Raw genomic sequence first — 21,537 nt, forward strand, 5'->3', positions numbered from 1 at the left:
CCATAATGTTCCCTTTACAAAATTCTTTCATTTTGTTCCGTAGGCTATCAAAGAGATGTCAGTTTAATCTCTCTTTTTTTAAAGAAGTAAACTGAACAACAACAAAAAGTGGTTATTAAAGAGGTTTGTCTGTTTGTGAAACGATTGAGAACAGTAACGTTTGTTTATCAGATCTCTTTGGTAAACATCCAGCTTCAAAATATTAGAGAATACGCAATTACATGAAAAGCCTTTGAGAGTAAAAACTAAACCTTTTTACATGTGTACATTGAAAACACACACAGGTCCTGTATAGAGATCAAGTGTTTTGTTGAAGGCTTTGTTCCATCGTTTAGCAGGCTCAGGATAAATCGCACATTGTTTTTCAGTACTGCAAGAATAAACTGGATAATACGTGAAGTCTACTGTAACCTCTTCAATGCATAAGCAGAGCATTGAATGCGTTCTGCTCGTTCGGATTTCACTTTAAACTGCAGATTTACGTTTCAAGTTCCAATAACCTCTCTTAATATACGGATTATGGACAGAAGAAACGCGCATAATATTAACTTTGCTTCCCCATTGGACTTCTTTTAATATAAGAAAGGCAGTGCAATGTCTTCACGTTCGTCAATGTAGAAAGTATACTTACATTCTTCTTATTTTTCACTAGAATTTAGTTTGTATTGGAGACATTAATAAAATACTGAATTTGAAATGTGCATTAAAAAATACGAAAGCGTTTTCAAGAAAGTTCTATAAAGAAAATTTACCGATCAGCAAACTACATTTTCTCGAATTTTCGAAAAGAAATAATTAATGCTGTATTGAAAGGTGGTCAATGATAAATTTATGATGAAGATATGAATAAAATATTTAGATTCATTGTACAGAAAAATTGTAATTTTTAGTCTTTTTCCTGGCTACTAATCTCAGACGTATTTACGACTTTTGTTCATTTAATTCTAAACTATGTTTAACATAATTTTTGTTGTTGTTGTTGTTGTTTTGAATTTCCTGCAAGAAAATCGCTGCTGCTTTTATCTTCCACTAAATTGTTTGTGTACAACCTTTCTAACTTGCTTTAATTTCCTTCATGCTATAAGTGTGAACTTTAAACGAGTCAAAGCAAAAAGGTTTGGCCTCTTCTGTTGGCGTCAAATGCTCTTCAAGTCGTTTCCTCCTCTTTTAAGTTATCTTACAAAGAACGAAATTCAACCCGAGGTGGAAGCACTTGAAAGAACCATCACTGCAAAACATGGAGTGTATATAGACTCTGCGTCTGCTGGTTTCAGAGGTTGCACGACGTTGCCTAATACTACCGGATATGACATAGAAGTCAAACTGAATGGAGGGGCATTTCTCCTAAAGGTACTGAAGAACTCTTCATGTTATAAACCTTCTTTAGACATCTTATGGAACAGCCAATCACGTCTGAATTAAGAAAGAGGGCAGTTTAGCAGAAAAAAACACCCTATCTTGTGGCAGAAAGGGAAGTTTCTCAACTTCGAACAAGAACAAGAAAGGGCTTGTAAAGTTTTCTCTATCAGACGCAGTAAACGCTGTTATGGGTGTCTTAACTGTCGGAAAATCTTCAAAGAGGCCACAGAGAAAGAAGTATTCTGTTAAGAAGTTAATTTCCTTGTAATATTGGGAAAACACTTAAGTGTAATACCCAATATATGGTACGTTTCAAAGATTTGTGATTTCATACTTTGTGCCAGGCTATTTTCTTCTATGTTGATCATCAGTAACGACACTAGAGGGGGAAAAAACCGAGTGCTCCTGACTGTCTCCCTAGATATGTTGTGTTGTAATGTAAGTCAAATAATATAAAGTTCTTACTTTCGATATAAAAAAAAAGTCGTCTCCAAAAATACTTCTACCACTTTCTTTCCCTCCTCCCTCAAGAAATGAAAGCTGGTTTCATTATTATATCACATTTTAAACTATTTTTATGTTCTTTGATCATAACAAATCGTGTTTATCTTAACGAGACCATTCGAATCTATACACCTGACAACCTTTTAGAAAACAGAATCATAGAATTGTTGATGAAAATTCACAAAAGGAAACTAGTACTAATGTAACCACAAGAATAATATTTAGATTGTTAACTTCCTTATTCTAGTTTGAGATTCTGAATTCAACATCGAGAGCAATACAGGACTATGGTTTAATGTAAAATTTGAACTATTGCTGCACCGAGAATCAAGCGCAGGTTACTTGCAACAATCTCTATATCCAGCAACCTAGGAGGAGCATAATTATTGCAGCAAGCAAAGCAAATATTGACCATTAAACTATAGGACATCAACATTTCATTGGTTACAGGGTGTGGGCGTCTATTTTATCACAACCTTTTTACAAAATAAAAATAAAAAATCTGTCTTAATGCAAGAAGGCATGTTTCTTTTGGTGTTTTACAATTATCTTATTGTTATCATTATCATAATCATCATAGGCATTCTGCCATTATTAACAGATCACTTGGCACAACTGAGAAATTTCCATTCACCACAGCCTTCAGCTAACCTTTTTGTCTTCATGCACGAGTTTTCTGTTTTGATACTGTGCATCAACTGTAACCTTCTTCGCCCCTTCCCTCTCTTTCCTGCCACCATGCCCTCCAGCACTTCTCATGATACATTTCCTTTTCAGATAATGTCCCAACCAACTCCTCTTTCTCTTTTCAATTATATTTAAAATTGTCCTTTTCTACTCCACTAATTCTAATAAGTTCTCATTTGTTTTCTGTTAGATTTAGCTAATTCTGTCAATTCTTCTCCGCACCCACATTTTGAAGGTTTCTCGCCTTTTTAAAATCGCTTTTGTCTTCTTTCTGTTGTCTGCAAAATTCCCAAGATTAAAGAGGCTAAATTTAAACTAAGATTGAATGCTTGCACACCACACACGCGTACCAAGACGTCCGATAATCGATTACTATTGCGCGAGCTAAAGTATTGTGGTCTTAATCTATTTCGAAATTGACACCACCAAGACCCATGTTTCTGCTATGAAAAGAACTCTACAACTTATAAATAACAAATTACCGAGAAAAATAACTAATCGTTAGCAGAAATCACCTAATGCATTAATAAATGTTAGTATGGATAAAAATCAGCAGGAAGTAACTAGATACTTTCCTTAACTTGCCAGCTTTTAACACTTTTCTTACAACGTGTTTCAAATTTTAAAAGCATGATTCGTATTGAAATGTCATGTTTTCGATTAAAATATTTGTTTCTATTCTATGCTTCAGAATCATGATATTGGAGATAACTTTCTTAGTTTGAAATAGATAAATGAATAACATTCACTCACCTGGGGGACCTCTAGGACCTGGGGGGCCAGGAGGGCCCATAGCTCCAGGGCGACCTGAAATAAATAGAGAATAAACATTACTCAAGTCATCATTTCTTATTATCGTATTTGAAATTCTAAAGAACTAGAGCTTGAAAACTATTGAAAATTGCATTGTAACTTACCGCTGATAATAAAAGTGGAAATCATAAGAATTGATTAATATGTATATTTTCAAATAATTTATCATCTAGTAGTATCTATAGTTGAGCACAACAGTATTAGTAAAGTCGATTGTTTTTTTTATTTACTCTTCTTTCTGTTTATTTCAATGGTTGACTTACAAATCACCGAAGTCTTAATACATCGTTTGTTGATCATATCTTGGTGTAACATTTCGAAGAATATGTTCAAATTAATTATTTTCAAGCTTCTATTTACTCAAATAAGAGAGTTTAACTAAAACTTACTATATTTGACAAGTTTCTTCAACCTTTCAGCCAATCAGAGCTTTCTTTTCTATTTACGTTTACAGAAAATGATAAAGTTTTCATACCTTTTGTGCTAAAACTGACAGAAAAATCCTCATGCACTTTTATGAACGTTCTTTTATAAAGAAGTATTTATCAATTATCCTAGGAAATACATTAAACCATAAGCTATAAAGAATATTAGTCTACTTTGGAATTGCGTATAGTTGTACATAGTTATTAATGTTTGCAAACGCATTCTTTGGGTTGAAAGCTACGAGAATTAGAATATGTCTGTCTGTCTAACGGCCTAGTTGGAACTTGACCAACTAAATTTATGAGAGAAACGTTCATGTTATAAGCTCTAAACACCTACACTACCATAACTTCAGTGACTTATTTGAAAGGAGTAAATGAAACAAAAGAAGGCAAAGAATTAGTTACTGGAAGTTCGATCTTCGCTAAAATTGGAATAGCAATGAACAAGCAAAACGTGAATGTAACTTCAATTTTGATGAAAAGCAGAATATTACGAGGATCGTTAATGCTGAATATTGTCAATTACCTTTGATATAAAACCCTTAATCGGAATAGCAAGAAGCTTTCCATAAATTTATACTATTAGCAGCTTTTTTACTCCTTTTATTTACATCACCATTAAACGCTATGTTATTTGGGTACAAAGCATCTAAAATGGCTCCTTCAAAGCGCCATCTAAAGTCATTTCATTGGTTGTTGATGGTAAGCGGGTGAGATACTCAGTCTCCGTTACAAGCCGTATAAAACACCATAACATCACCCGATTTTTTCCTTGTTCTCTCTGTAAAATGTAAACTCACATTCACATCCACATACACAACGTGGAAGTATAACAATGGAAGTAAGTGAATTTTACAGCCTGTTTTGTGAGATTAATCCCCCATTCTATTGTTAAAAGTGTTTCGCCAAGCTTAGCGAGAAAGATCCATTATTCGAAGTGTTTAACGCGTTCATATTGTTATTTCGTTTTATGTTTTTTTTTCCCTCTATACTCATTTGAAAAGTCAAAGAGGATTTTTTTTTTAAAGTTACGGATTTAGCTTTATAATTTTTAACGGAAGGAATTTCCGTCGTGTGTTATTTAGAATTTTCGTTTTAAATAAAAAGAAAATATTATTATATAACTTACTCGTTATTGTTAATGCGATATGCTTAAAGAGTATGATGATCTTTAAGGCTGATTTTAGGTTCTTCTTAATCGACACGAACGTAGTAAAGAATTTTAGATTCAATCTCCCCTAAATCTTTCTTCATTTAATGTTAAAATTATAATACAATTTATATTATCTTATTCTAAGCTACATTTGTTAACTGAATGCGAATGTGGTGTAAGATTTGTCTGTTTCATACGACGAAACTCATTTATGGATGTACAATGACTGCATAATGTAGTACAGGGTGTTCCATTCAAAATTGCTACTTCCAATTAGTTAACTGTGACTGCAAATGAGAGGTCAGACCTCTGAGTTTTGTTTTCATGACTTGTAGTAGTCCGTTTGTTCACTACACAGCGTCGTAAATACAAAAAAAAAAAAAAAAAAAAAAAAAAAAGTAAACATATCATAAATAAAACATCACTACACGGGCATGCTGAAGTTCCAGCATCGAAATTTCAGGCGAGTGTATGGACAACTCCAGTGAATAACATCTCACTAGGGATGTACTTGAACCTGAACTCACAAAGTTGGGGGTGATGTATATATTTTCTGAATGCTTAGGCCAAGATAAGATCAAAACCGGTTACCAAAATTGGGGAGGTATCAGACATTCCGCTTGGGGGCATCAATTTTCTCATTGTTAAAATCTGTAAACGTGTCCATAAAATCCGTTGCAACCCCGAAAAATATGAAACGGTGAGACAGATATGAAAACAGAAAAACATGTCTTTCATCATTTCAAAAGTACAACGTATCGAAGTAAAAAAATGTCCCAGGGTCCCCCGAAGGGTCCCAGACGGGATCCAACTCAAAATTTTTAAATGGAAAAGGGGGTCAACTTGCATATCGTATGAAAGCTGATGTTAAGTGAAAGAAGATGAAACAAGTCTCGACTCTTGATGATAAACCTATGCAAAATGGCTGTGGGTAAAAATGTGAACACAAGTGTCATTGAAAAATCTATGGCCACTCCTATTAATCTAAAACGGTGAGACAGGTGTAGAAATAAAAAAAAAAAAACTAGAATGTATCAAAGTAAAAGAGAAAAATGTCCCAGGGTCAGCCACAGGATCGGAGACGGGGTCCAGCTCAAAAGTTTCAAATGCCAAGGGGGAAAAATAAGCACATTGTTTGAAAGCTCGTGTTAAATGATACAGAATTGGACATTGGATAAGTCTCGACTGTCGACAAACATTGCAAAATAGCAGCGGGTCAAAATATACTCATCGAAACGTCTATAGCCTATAAATTTGAAACGGTGAGAGAGACATGAAACAGGAAAATGCGTGTTACCCTGTTTTCAAATAGAACACACTGAAGGATTTTGTTTTGTCAGAGACCCAAATGAGGTTTATTTTAATATGTGTAAGTAGGAAGGGGGTTTATCTGGCATATCGTCTAAAAATCTTCTTAAACGAGAGATGAAAATATCGACTTTCTGCGAAACCATTTGCAAAATGGTTGGGGTCAAATGACAACGCAGGTTTTATGAAAATGTGAATGGCCAGGTCTAGAGATGTGAAGCACCTTAAACTTTACGGGGACTATGGGACACTTCTTTTACTTTGAAACGTTGTACTTTTGCAATGATGAATTATACGTTTTGTGGCCTTTGGTTTTGGTGATGTGAGAGCCCTGTAATGCACCTGTCTTACGTTTTCAGATTAATAGGAGTGGCCATAGACTTTTTTATGACGCTTGTGTTGACATTTTGACTCACCGCCATTTTGCACAGGCTTATCACAAAGAGTCGAGACTTGTTTCATCTTCTTTCACTTAACATCAGCTTTCATACGATATGCAAGGTGACTCCCATTTCCATTTTTAAAAAAATGAGTTGGACCCCGTCTGGGAACCTTCGGGGGATCCTGGGACAATTCTTTTTACTTTGATACGTTGTGCCTTTGAAATGATGAAAGACACGTTTTTCTGTTTTCATATCCGTCTTACCCTTTATGAATCTTTCTCATGATAGGGAAGAGTAACTTCCAGGTGAAATTAAGATACAAAATCAAAGCATAAAGTTATAAAACAATACGAGAAAGAATTCTTTGAGTATCGGGATGAAACGGGATCAACAAAAGTTAATAAGAAGAAACGATAAATTATATTTCCCGTCTCGTCTCGCCTCGTGAGTTACATTATTACTAATATAAAAAGGAATATTTGTTCTATTAACGTGTAGGTTTACGCACTAAAGAGTATAATAAACTAATTTTTTTAAAGTTAACTAAAAGACATGTCTATGCCCTCCAACCTGATGCCTTGAACGATACATTTTGACGTTCTATCTCTCTTTCTATTACACAGCATACCTTTATAGAGGAAATAAACAGCTTTTTCACAGTATTTTTACCCTTAGGGAGCGCTACTAAATGACATCCTGCGAAGTACAACATTTTTTCGTGATGTTTTTAGAAACATTTTTACATAATCCCCATGTGAGTGTTGAAGAGAAATGTTATAATAATGGAAACAACCCTCTTTGGCCTCATTATGTGAAGGACAGATAACTGCGACCAACGCTTACAAGTGAGAAAAACACGCATTAGACCACTCTCTTCACTTGAGAATGTATGTTTTTTTTCCTCTCACACTCTGATCTCTGTTGCTCTTGTTTTCATCGTTTTCAGTACGTTATTACAAAAGAGATAAGAATGGGTTAGTTGATAACACAAGCAACCAGAAAGTATACTAAACTTGCAGCTAGCATTATTGTCAATGACTTCCGACAATATCAACTAAAAGTAATGGCTATGTTGAGTTGCCGGAACATAATGTTTTTTACTTAAATGAGTCTTATTGGCCAAATGTCGACTGTAGAGGGAATTTGACTATGAAAAGACTACGAAAACTAAGATAATGTTGTTTTGTTGGTTTGGGTTTGGTACCGCTGTTGTGCGAAACTTAATCTCAAGATTAACTTTGATCTGAAATAGATCTACACCCACCGAAAATCGAATCCTGTTCTTTTCTTACTCAAAACAACATTCAGGTGATAATGTAAGAAATTAAATTAATTTGTTAGTTTCAAAATAGTGATACAAAATACTCAGATTTATGAATAATTACCCAGAGTAGATGTTTACTTGATGCTTATTGCTGTGTTTGGTTGTTTCATTAACACACTATTCAACACCTGAGCACATGCTTTGAAATTTTTTTTTAGCGACCCATCCTTGCTTCCATACAAAGGATTGTGTATTTGTTCTTTCAAATTCACTTCTGCACGAAATGAAAATGAAATATTTTAGTTCTACGTCCCACGTTTCTGCCGTGTAGCCTAAAGGAGACGACAATGATGAGAAATGAATGAAATGGTGGAATGAAGAAAGTGGGAGGAAACGGGAGAATCCTGAGAAAACTCACGCACACTCTACCACTGAGACACTGTGGCTCCCTCACTTCTGCACGAGAAACTTGACCAATCGAATAATTTTCACATTTCAAATATAATTTCAATGCAAAAGTTTGCTCTGTATCTTGAATAATTCTCTATTTTTTCAATTTCCTATTACAATGTACGGAAATGGTATTTCTCTGACATCTTAGTTAAAAAAAAAAATATTCTTCATTTATTCAGAATTTCGTTTCACATGTTGAAATTTCTGACAATAAGAAAATATAATATTGTATATAATTTTACCTTTAGATATGACGTTTAGTAATTACTTATTGACGAAGCCTTGGCTAACAATTTTATTTTTCATTATAAATGCTGAAAAGAAGGTGATATGAACACGAGAATAAGTTTTACAAAATGATTATAAAAAACACTTTAAAGGAAGAAAGAAGCTTTACTTTTGGTATACACAAAACCTCTTTATTACCTACACGTTATAAGATCCCTTACCGGAATGTCTTAGTGCAGAGTAGGATTCAAAGGCATACTTTTACGTATTTTCTCAGTGGTAATCTGAAGAATTTCAGAAAGGCAAAAAGTTAAAATGGAGTAAAATAACGTTTCTAAGACAACATAGTTTACTCAGGTAAAAATTATATTCGCATTTTGAGTCACAGTTGAATGTTTTAAAACAAGTTTTAATATATAATTTAAATTAAAAATTACTATTAATCATACAATAAAGGAAACTCCCTCGTAGCTATATGGTTATCCATGCCTTCGACATAGGAGACCTTGCTTCGATTCCCGGATAGAGTTTACGGGGTTTGAATCCGAAGTTAAGTTGTAGGTCCAAGCCCCATACAGCCTCGGTGTTGAAATTGGCGCTAAACTCGAACCCGTCAAATCAGACAAAAGATAATTCTGATAAAGAATTTAAAATTGATAGTAAAAATAGCAATCGTCGATACTAAAAATTTTACAAAACAAACACTGAAAGTTATTACGAATAAACTATTGTAAACTAACATAGGAAATACATAAAACTAAGTAAATATTATTATTTATAACACAATACAAGATTTCGGTGGATGTTTTAAATATCATGGTACAGAAAATTAGAAGATCTCATTGATCATTACGTCTTAATGCTATCATTTACGTTGTATTTGCATAATAATAGAGTCGAGAGTGATAGATACAGATTACATCATTGATGTTTGATGTTGAGATGAAAATTGGATTTCGTTATTAATAATTAAATTCAATATTATCATTGATATTAAATTGAAAATATATGTCACAAATACGAGCACTCGTAATAGCACTGGCGACAAGAGTACAATAAACAATAAAAATGAATGGCTTCATTAGTAATAACAATAGACGATTGAAAGAGTATTAAGCTTTGAAAGCAGAGACGTAGCAATTATCATTGAGAGTCAGTGTATTCAGTCAGAGGATAATAGTGACAGAAAAGAAATTTTCGACAATGCAGTCACGAATAGTCAGCTTAGCCCTTTCTTTTCCTAAATAACGGCATTAGATGCTCTTACTAGTTTTGAGTATAAAATAATAATAATAATAATAATAATAATAATAATAATAATAATAATAATAATAATAATAATAATAATAATAATAATAATAATAATATTATTATTATTATTATTATTATTATTATTATTATTATTATTATTATTATTATTATTATTATTATTATTGGTGTGGCGCACGAGACGAGAAATTTTTCGTCTCGAAAACCAGACTAGAAATACGTGTTTAAGCTCGAGATGATATGAAAAATATGGAAGTTTTCGTCTCATATCAGGGACCAGAAACAAGACAGTGTTTGAGATCTGATACTTGGGTGAATCTGTGGTGATCACAAGACTCGACAAATTTCTCATCTTGTTTCAGTGTTACGTGATTCATACTATAAAAACTACAAATTGATAGAAAGATTGTACGAACACAATGGAAAGCATTTATCAATGTATGAAGATACGAAATTATTACACAACAAACTCCAATAATAAGTGTGATTTAAATGTTGTTAAATAATACTTTTTATTAAGCTCTCGTGATGCAGAAAGATTTGGATAACTTTTAGATGAAATTAAGATTAAAAAAATAAGGCATAAATGTTGTATATAAATTTACAAAATGAAACGAGACGAAAAACTTTATTTCTCGTCTTGCCTCGTGAGCGAAACTATTATTATTTGTCTGCTTGACGCTCTTCAAATTCTTTATCTAGATAAGGTGTATGATTATCCTAACAATGGTCTCTCTGCACTTCGAAACTCAATGGCTATTCTAAATTTTACCGTGTAAATTTGAGGTAAATAACATTCTGTCTGTAGATGTTTTCAAGATTCTCCTCTTACCACCGACACCATCACTCTACCTTCCGTAAACAATCAAATTTATTAACTGTCTGTCTTCTTTTTTCGTTTACATGCCGTAATTATTCAATGTTAAGAGATTTCATTTTAATTCTGAATTTCATATATATATATATATATATATATATATATATATATATATATATATATATATATATATATATATATGCAGTATCAAAATATACCTTATTGTTATAAACGTTATTGTCTAGACATCAAAACTAGGAACATAATGTTAAAATCTAATTGGATTCAGGAAGCTCATTTTGGGAGAGAGAGAGTCGCAAATGCCGCTCACTTTTCTATATTTTTGGCTCAAGAACTATTTGTTTAAAATAAAATTCGGTAGTACTAATACTGACAAACAAATGTAGGTACACTGTAGTAGTACTACATCAAAATTGAAATACGTATTATGAGTAAATTAACCATAATATTTTTGATAAATACATTTAAGGTAACTTGAAATATAAAACACAAATAAGAAATAAATACATTTTATATTATTGATTTACTATAATAATGATATTATACAGTACAATTTTACAGCTTAAGATATTTATGCTACTAATAGATTTAGAAGATGCATCTGTAAAAATAATATTAAATGGAAAACCGAAACCGAAACAAAGATTGTAATTACTTTGTTAGCATAGATGAAAATTGCACAAACAACATTTCTGCTAATATTCACGCATGGGTAATATTAACTGAGTGTTAGCATATACATTGAGCTAACGAACTCTTTTATTTCTTTAGAAAAAAGCACCTGGTGTGTACTACTACGTGATGTATCTCACTGGAACTGTATGTAATTATATAGGTGGTACGTAAAATTCGTAACGAGCAGAATTTTAATTAGTGTCCATTGACGTATGTAGGCAGGCGTGATGTAAATAGTACATCACAAAAGTTTTTATTTAGCGTTACATTTTCTAGTTTTCCTTTTGGTGGTGGTGGTGGCGATGATGCTAGCTCTGTTTTAATCATGAGCTTAATTTTTTTTCTGCTCACGTGTTCAGTACCATCATTAACGACCAACTATGAGTATTACAACGCTGTAATGGTGCCACAAATGCTGATGTTTGCATTAGTTTTGAGGGGGAGGTTTATTGTTTGCACAGTTCACTCAACTTGAGATGGTGAAAGCAGCTAAATTAACAAAACCTGAGAGTGTGTTTTTGAGTTGGTGTGTGCATGCCTGGGTGTGTGTGTGTATGTGTATATGGATATGTATATATTGGTAGAAACTCTAGTTAGTATTGTTTCTACTAAAGCAATGATATGACCCACAGGAAAACAATATATTAAAAGCACAGACCTTGTTAAAGTATTTGACAGAAGTTGCTAAAATAGTGTTGGGAGTAGCACTGTGCCTCGGAGAGCCATAGAACTGTGTTATGCTCTTGTTTCAATGACAGCATAATATTTCATAATGTTTTGGCGCATAGCTTCTCTTTCAAAGAAAATAAATGTTGTAATGAATCACAGGGAAAATAATTCAAGGCATCAGATTCACTGTACATCATCATAAAACATAACATAAACATAACATAAACATAAAAATAAATTTCATTTGACTAATGGAATAAAACTGATGTCTTTATTACGTGTTTGTTTTATACATGTACACAACTTGTTCAACAGAATTTAAAGGGAAAATTCAGAAGGATCACAATGTATAACATGACTTGATATAAATTTTGTAGTAGTTTTCATATGTTTTCCTGGATTTGTCGTACATGGTTCGAGATTCGATATCCAATTGTAATGCAACGGCATTCTAAAAGTATTGAGAAACTTCTTCAGTTAAAATAGCGGAAATAATAAGATGGGAGGAAAAGTTACAAACTAACAAGTCATCAGATTAGCAGAAGTGATCTTGGTCAGGTGCGCTAGAGAATTTAGTTTCGATTTATTATCTAGTAGCCCAGAAAAATTATAAAAAGGGAGAGGGAGGGAGACAAAACTTCCAAAAAATTCCGAACAAGCTGGATTCTTGTGGATATACTTATTTTAATCTCCTCAGCGTATCCTGAAAAGTATCCTTGATTTGAGGCGTGATTTGGTTGGGAGGAGTGAAGGAAGGAATTTTGATTTTTATTCAATTATCTCGAAAATGATCAATTTTTTGAAAAAAAAAATAGTTATGGTGGGGAGGGCAAACTTTGAAAATTCAAATGGGGACCCCCATTTTCTATTGCGGATTTTGATTTTACGAGGAAAAATAAATACATTTTATTCATAAATATTCTTGATTAGTGATAATTGGCTTTGTAATCAGTAAAAACAGTTACACTAAGGTTTCTTTAGTTAGTTCCAGAAGACCATAACTAGTTAAGCCATTAGAGATAGACATTGGCTAATGTTGGAAAACAGCTATAAGTTTGGTCACATTACGGGAAAGAATATTGAGCGCCCGCTTAAATGCTCACAACCATGATTTTTAGCCCGTAAATGAAGCGGGATTATGCTCCTGACTTGACTGGAGAGCCCGCCGCTGCAGATCTACGTCATACAGCGATAAATATGCACCAACGGCAGTTTGAAAATTCTGAAACACGGCAAGCGACACCTCACTCAATTGTGTTTGCGTGTTCCATCTGAAGAGACTTGCTTTCTCCAATGGTACGACTGTTTTTGGGACGTCACTTTCTTGTAGTGTCACATAATGCACGTTACTACAATCTTTTTAGTTTTTCACTCTTCCATAATTCAACTGCGTTCCTCTTTGTATTCCAAGTCCACAGACTCATCACTCATAACACCACAGGTCACCTAAGCTCTCCTTCGCAATTATTCCTCGTAAGTTTCATCCACTTCTCCAGAGTCGGTGATATCATTTGGTTCCATAAGATCCTCATCTAAATCAAAGTGTACAGTAACGTCTTCGTTGTATATTGACATGGCTCTATCTGCAGCGTCATTGCCCTATCTCTGCCCTGCTCAGAGGCAAGGTCCGTCGACCCTACTGTTCCTTTCCTCTTTTAAGGTCGCGTCATAACTACCCTTCTTTGAAAACCGAAGATGCAGTAAAATTGTGACGTCACGGCGGGAGCAGAAACAGCTTTCGCCCAAGGTCCTTGTCATTCACCCTTGCTTGTTTCTTTGATTTTTGCAGGAAAGTGAGTGATTCTTGCTTTCCTGTATTAAGAAAACATTAATTACTGTAGTGCTCGTGTTAGCCTATAAGCATGTCGAATTCTACACTAAGTACATGTCGCAATTATGGTAGAAATAATACGGGTTCCAAAGTTATTTATCATGTATTTCCTTCGGATTTTTTTGCGGAAAGTTTGGCAAAAGAAATGCTGTCGGAAAGACATCTTTAAAGTTGAAAACGCCAGCGTCTATTCCGATCATTTTATTCCCGAAGCTTATGGACATAATTTAAAATGTGAGCTTCGAAATATTCTACCAAAGAAAAAAGTTTAAACAAAATGTGCCTTCACTAGACTTACCATTACCATACGGAACCGTGTTGATGTAAATAATGAAATAATTAAATGTACTGAAATTAGGTATTTAAAGAAAAAACAAATCAGACATTGGGGTGCAGCCAGATGAAATAACTATTGTGACTGAAACAAAAAATAACTCTTTGTTTATGTTATTTTCCGTTTGTTCTGTGGAGAGTGAGGGGCATAAACCAAAAGAAGAGCTCTCCTTTTTGCGTAAAGAGAACGAAAAACTGAAGTCTGACAGTATGTACGAAGCCAAAACAATATGTTTACAAACGAAGTTAAAAGAGTTGGAAAACAAATGTAATAAAGAATTAATTTCAAAGGCCAGTTCTAAAATATAATATTGTGTTCGTTTCACTAAAGTGGTTAATAACCGGGTGATGATATATTACGAAAAAGTTTTACACTAGGCCAAGTAAATATGCTAATAAATGGCAAGAAGAAACTAAGATGAATTGATTAAGATATCATTCGTGCATTAACACAACGCGCCTCATTGATAAATTATACAAATCATCTGCGGTTACAAGTTCGAATCCCCGTACCCAATGTGTCAACATTTCGACGTTGTATGCAAAAATTACCGTTTTTTTCTGGTATTCTTACCCCAGTTTTGAAAATTTTGACTTAGCAAGGGCGCTGCTTAAAGAGTGTGGAAAAATTTTCAGTGCTTATATTTGATGAATTGAATGTTAATAGGCGCGTATTCTATGACCAAGAGGTTTATTTATTTTTAGGACCACACAGAAATTTATCAGGTGGCAATGATTCGAGGCTTAATAGATGTGTGGAAACAACCAGAGTATTACGATTTCGATAAGACTATGAAAAGTAAAAAATTACTCTTCGAAATCATATCGAAAGTTGAAGTCTCAGGATTCAAGATAGTTGCGATTCTTTCGAAGTTCAATGGTGGCAATATGAGGCTACGTGGTGGTCTCGTTTCACCTTCTTCCAAGTGGATGGAAGCAATTAAATAGTATGAAGTTGTATTTCAAACATTTCACAAAAAACTGTGAATCGAAGAAAAAAAAGAATGTGATTGGCCGACCGTTTTATGTCCTAAGGAAGACAATTCGATCTTGAAACTATTCGACACGGCTAAGACATACTTCAGAATTCGGTTTTTGAATAGAAAAACAGAGGAACTCCGCAGGAGGAATGTTCTTTAAGATAGTGGATGCAAAGCAATTCTTCAATGTTATAGTGAGTACATATTGTATCTGTATGTAGTCTATTTTTATTGCATTTAAAAATTTGTTTTCCTTTGCAAATCGCTACGGCGGAACATAGGCTTAGCACACGATATTTGTCCCTGCTTCACCGCGGTGACGTCACACTACAGCTGGAGAAAGTGGCTACGCAGAAACAGGGAGTTATGAAGGGACCTGTAAAAGCGCGGAACAGTAGGGTCGACGGACCTTGGCTCAGAGGTAGCTCTGGAATGTCTACAATACCGAAATAAACTGCAAGTAGACGAATGACACTTAATGGGTTTACACCCATTTTGGATAGAGCCCTATAGAACTTATTACGGCCCAATAAACATAATCATAAGCATGCCTTATTGTCCATATTATATATATATATATATATATATATATATATATATATATATATATATATATATATATATATATATATATATATATAAACACCATTTAGTGCAGGTCATCAATGATATAAAAGGCACAAGGCATACGATTAACACACTGACCTGCCTGTTCACTGACAACTATTCGGCACACTTGTACTTGAATATATTGTTTTGATAGAAGCTTTACTCTGGCGTAATTGTCTTTTTATTAATACGAGATAACATTCCACTTGTAATACACTTATCAAAGATAAAACGAATTGACTTGACTTGACTTGACTTTGGGTTTTACGTCCCGTTCAGCAGCGAGGCTATATGAGACGTGGACCTACTGATTAACGTGGAATCCGAACCACATGAGCTCCCGCCGGGAATCGAACCCGGAACTCTTACGCCAAAGGCGCGTACGCTAACCGCTTAGCCACGAAGGAGCTCTATAAAACGAATTAAATTTAATGTCTAATTGTATTATGAATTTTTCGTAATTATAATTTAATTCGTAGTATTATGTTATGTAACCATGCTCTGAACACTCAAGATATTGCTTCCTAAAACAGGTAGCTACCAGTACAAACTACAATTCAAACTGTAGTAACGAATTCCAATCTTATCTCTCACCTTGATCAATATTTACAAGGGATCCATCTAGTATATTTCTTAAATCTCTCCATAGCAACAGGAATTAATAGCACTTCTCACATTGCAAGCAGATGATGACACAATATTCGTAATTGATTCGCCATTTGCCAGACTTATCAATTACAATTAGAATGTTTTCCACTTACTGTTTCTTTCTTACGAATTTTAAAAGCGTGAAGCGATTCGAAATAGTGTGTTTCTCGTTATGGCCTTGCTAAAATGTGTCATATTGTCTTATGTTCGCACTTTAGGTGGTGCTCATCCCGTTCATCTCCCATGTTGACCGATATTTTTTTAAAAAAACATGTATGTCCTACTTTTGGTTCCTTTATTCACTCCAGGAGTTTCACGCAAATTCCCATTGTGCATTGCTAGTTATAGCCTTGCTAAAACATGTCATATTGCCATAAATTCACACGTTAAGGGGCTGTTTACCTCCTTCATCCCCACGTTGGCCAATATAAAAAACAAGCATGTCCTACTTTTGATTCCTTTATTCACTTCAGGAGTTTCAAGCAAATTGGAGTGTAACTCTTGAAAAGCCTTGCTTGTTAGGTGAGGAAACTTAGGAAACAAAAGAAAAGAAAAGCATAGTGAAGAATAGTGAACTGAGTAGTATAAATAACGATGATTTGATTTTCAGCTTAGGGGCGGGGCTATGTGAGACGTGGACTTACAGTTTAACGTGGAAGCCGAACCACATGAGCTCCCGCCGGGAATTGAACCCGGATCTCCCACGCGAAAGACGCGTACGCTAACCGCTAAACCACGAATTAGCTCATAAATAACGATGAAATGTTAGGTTTAGATGTCATCCGAAATGTCACCAATCATCTTAAAGACCCCGAAAACTATAGATTCGATACTAATCTTGGTCATTGTGGGCATTTTATTTTTCACTCTTCATCTTCCATAGAAATAAGGTATGAACTACATCGGTAGCGTAACAGTTTGTCTCAGTGACTCCAAAAACTATTGATTCGACAATAATATATGTTATTCTTAATTTTACGACATACCCTTCCTACTACCCTCGGTACTAGGAGTGTCTTCTTACAGTGTATTTTGTCCAGATTGTAAGTCACAAATGCGTGTGTCTACTTGTTTTTAAAAATAAGTTTACAAACTATGTTTCGTCTTCCTAACGTGAGTAGTTTGTGAGATACTCTATTTTTGTCGTAAATCTTAAACCACTTCTTGCTCTGTAAACCACCTTCTTCTCCGTTAGGGCACGCAGCAAAAACTTCTAAATAGTTACGGGCTCTTCAAGACTATATTATCGCTTATGAAGTTACTTAGAAGTATATTAAGCAACGTTATTTATATACTAGACAAACAAACAAATGAACATTTATTTTTATATATAAGATAAACCACCTTTTCCTCTTTGAATCCCTTCCCCTTAGGATATACATAAAAACAATTAAATAACCTACTGCCTCTTCCAGGCTGTAATCTATTTGATGCAGTTACTTACTAGTGTGTCAAACAAACGGTGTGGATTTGTATGCCGGACAAACAAACGTGTGTTCATTTTTGTATATAAGATTAACCACCTCTTCCTATTTTTGCAACCTCGTCCCCGTTTAAAATACGCATAAAAATTTTAAAATAGCCTAAATGCCCCCTGTTCAGTTGATAATGGAAACGTGTTGTCCATTCTCTTCATCCTGACATCACTGAAACTAGTTCCTGCCACACTCTGCGTCAATACCCTTCCAATATCATCAACAGTCACAATTAGTCTCACTTCTACCAGTCAATCCTGATGCAATAGACAAAAATTCTTGATGAACGGGAAATGGTGGGTACTGTCTAAACCAAACTTCTTCAAATCATTGTCATTTTGACATATCGTCGAGATTCGTGTAATTCGATATGCCGTTTTACTAGTTGGAAGAATCATCCACACAATTTTCCTTTGCTCTCACTAACAGTATTCACAGCGGGCATTGAATGTATCCAACGTGTCAGGACACTATCTGCACGTATTAACCTTCCCTTGGTTTTCATAGCTCTAGTTATGGTATGCTACCATTAAACATGTTTAAATAAACATTTAATAGTCGAACTCCATTTGGGTGCGCCAGGAAGTCGTTTGGGGGCCGAGCTCCCATTTGCCTTCCTGTGGGCACACCCTTGCAAAGCTTAATTGTGCGTCCTCAGAATGGTAGATTTTGCAGAACTTTTTCCATATCTGAATTTGTACTTTAGATTACTGTTTTCTTCACCATCTTTCAAAGTATGGTTTGAATCATATGAGTCTGTGATGAGTTCATGTATCAGTTCGACGAGATGATTATTTTGAGATTTGACAAAAGATACTTGATCCAGAATCGTAATTGCTAATAAGAGTGTGTAAAGAGATGTTCAATGCTATAGCATATGCATCCGCTTATCATGTGATTTAGTTACTTGTTACGTAGACAGTATTCCACAGGTCACTTAAGCAAATGTTATCTATTATACTTGCATATCTGATGGTTCCAAAATCTGTCAACAAATGAAAACCATCTAGCCTCAGAATCACGATTGATAGTTTGCCACTAATCCTGCAATGTGCAGTAATCTCACTGCATTCAATGTGAAAAGAGTTGTCAAATGTAACAAACAACGCATACGGACTTCCCTTCTTCTGATTATACAGAAGAAACGACTAGGTAGTTTCTGGTTTAGTTGACTGAAGAATACTAAAATGTACGATAATAGCAGATGACTGTTCGTAGGACATGTTTCTGATTAAAATATCCATAAATCTATCCCCCCCCACACACATACACACACACACACACACACAAAACTTTCAATGTGACCTCGTATTCGATTCCTGATGAGGACACTCGGCCGAAAAATTTGTTAGTGTTTTCAGGCCGTCTATCTGCGTGAAGTGTTCCTAGGACTTCCTAATTCACACCAGCCAAATGCCTGGATGGTATCTATCATAATGACTCTATACCGTTTCCCTCTTTCCCTATTCCTTTGCCTCTCCGATTCTCTGGGTAGTGTGATCGCTGAGGGACATCACACTTCATACAAGACGGCTATCATGGCCATAGATAACGAAAGTTCAGAAATCTAGTTCCTAATTCTAACGAAATTTTCAAACACTTTCAAGCAAACCATATACGCCTTGGTACGGAAGTACAGGTTGGGGAGTTGATTCGAGATCAGACAGCTCTTGAGTTTGAATATCCTCAAGTCCTTTGTTGCCTGTAGATGTAAACCATATAACGGGAATATTCCTAACATTCCCTAGTGTCAAAGTTGATTGAATCTATTTCAATTTCTTAATTGGACCTTTGTTTTTGATATTCTTATATTGTGACAAAGTCAAGGTTGAACGTTGGAAACAGAAATATTGTTTCTCAATTTTAGAATTTAGGCTTAAATAACTTTAAGCGTACGCAAAATTGTTTCTCTATATAAAATAATGTATACGTTTATTGACACGTTCCACGGCAAATCATTGGATATACAATCGAACTACTCGCCTAGTTTCTTGGATACAATAAATATAAAGGAACCACAAGAAACTTACAATGCTTTGTTAGGTTTAATTAAGGTAAAATGTTTACATTTCTCGCCGTTTGACAAAATTAAAATTAATAATTAAAGAGTAAAAATATTTACCAAAATTTTAGAAAAAAAAATACAAAATTAATATTACAAAATTAATATTATTTACAAAATTAATATTGTATTTCTAAATGCGTGAGTTGAGTTTTATGATAACTTGTTTGTCTACAGAAAATACTGTTTTCTATGTTCTCTAAAAGTACACTATAATTACTTCTCTGTGTTGTACCGTAACGAATATATTTTAATTTTATCTTTGTAGATCGTTTGGCAGCGACCACCATATTCATGTCACAGCAAAAACTTTTCCTCCGGTGGGATTTCCAGGGACTTTTAGTATGTACTTTGGGACACTGTTCTGAGGATTTACCCCAACTTTAACTCTCGTCTGAACTTTTCCATTCTCAGATTAATTTGCCTGAACTATTCTTCTACTGACATTTTCACAAGTTACTTCCTCTATATGTTTCATGTATATCATGTTTTAATCTTTAATTTGTGTCGTTGTAATATATTTGGAAACATTTTCTTCGAATATATGGCAAATTGATGAACACTGTAGAAATTACACGGCTAAACGTTTCGTTGAGTTGAATTGTTTTGAGTTTAATGTCCCTTTTAACAGCGAAGCCCTAAACATTTCAAATGTTTCTTAAAATAAGAATATTCGCAATACAAATAGCAGTACATTATGTTTCAATAAGTAAATACAGATTTGATATTTGTCTATGAGTGAGTTGCTGAGTTTGCGAGCGTCTATGGACGAGAGGTTTGCAGCTAAAGTTCTTTAACATCAACATTCAACTATTAAGTGAAATTTGTACCCATAAACTTTTATTTTAGTCACCAACTAACTTAGGAAAAGGCCTAAAGCTATAAAGAGCAATACATATTATGTACTTTCATGATCAACATGAAAATCATGGTGTTTTAGTTATTCATTTTTGACAGGCAATGGTTAGCCTTATTTTCTTGTTAATATGAAGCAGGTTATATTTTTTGCAGATTCTTCCTAACATATGTTTCCTATTATCTTCGTGCCTGAACACATTCTTAAGTGTAACTTGAATTTGATTACATCTTTCACTTTGGCTATTTTATTTATACTGTATATGTATATTTAGCTTGGTCGAAAGCTAGCAGCCTTTCACGAAGTTATACTTTTCTTAAGGAAAAAGATAGTATTAAGTAACGCGCCAAGATTTTAATAGATTTATTGGAGATTTTGAGCCCTATTCTACACAACAGTAAATAAGTGTCTTTAGTAATAAATTGATTTATTTTTTTTTTATTGAAAACATAATTCTCAGATTAAAGTATATATATAAAAAGCTATTGTGCTCTGAGAGCTCCTCCGTGCCTAAGCGGTTAGCGTGCGCGCCTTTGGCCTGCAAGACCCGGCTTCGATTTCCGGTGGGAGCTTATGTGGTTCGGATACCACGTTAATCAGTAGGTTCCGTCTCATATAGTCTCGTTGCTGAAAGGGACGTTAAACTCAAAATCAACTCAACTCAAGCTATTGTGCTCTGATTTTAAAATACGTTCTCTCATTTCTCTGTATT

General features: G+C 34.3%; 1 protein-coding gene across 1 annotated transcript in view; it reads right to left on the bottom strand.

Moving 5' to 3' along the window:
* Positions 1-21,537, bottom strand: part of LOC145677726 (uncharacterized) — a 448,147-nt gene that overhangs the window by 285,966 nt on the left and 140,644 nt on the right. The window contains exon 3 of the mRNA XM_081748121.1: positions 3,304-3,357. Within this exon, the coding sequence (XP_081604247.1) occupies positions 3,304-3,357 (54 nt within the window). The remainder of the gene's footprint in view (positions 1-3,303; positions 3,358-21,537) is intronic.

This window comes from Thermobia domestica, chromosome 2 (assembly GCF_964235325.1).
Source record: "Thermobia domestica chromosome 2, izTheDome1.hap1.1, whole genome shotgun sequence".
Taxonomy (NCBI): domain Eukaryota; kingdom Metazoa; phylum Arthropoda; class Insecta; order Zygentoma; family Lepismatidae; genus Thermobia; species Thermobia domestica.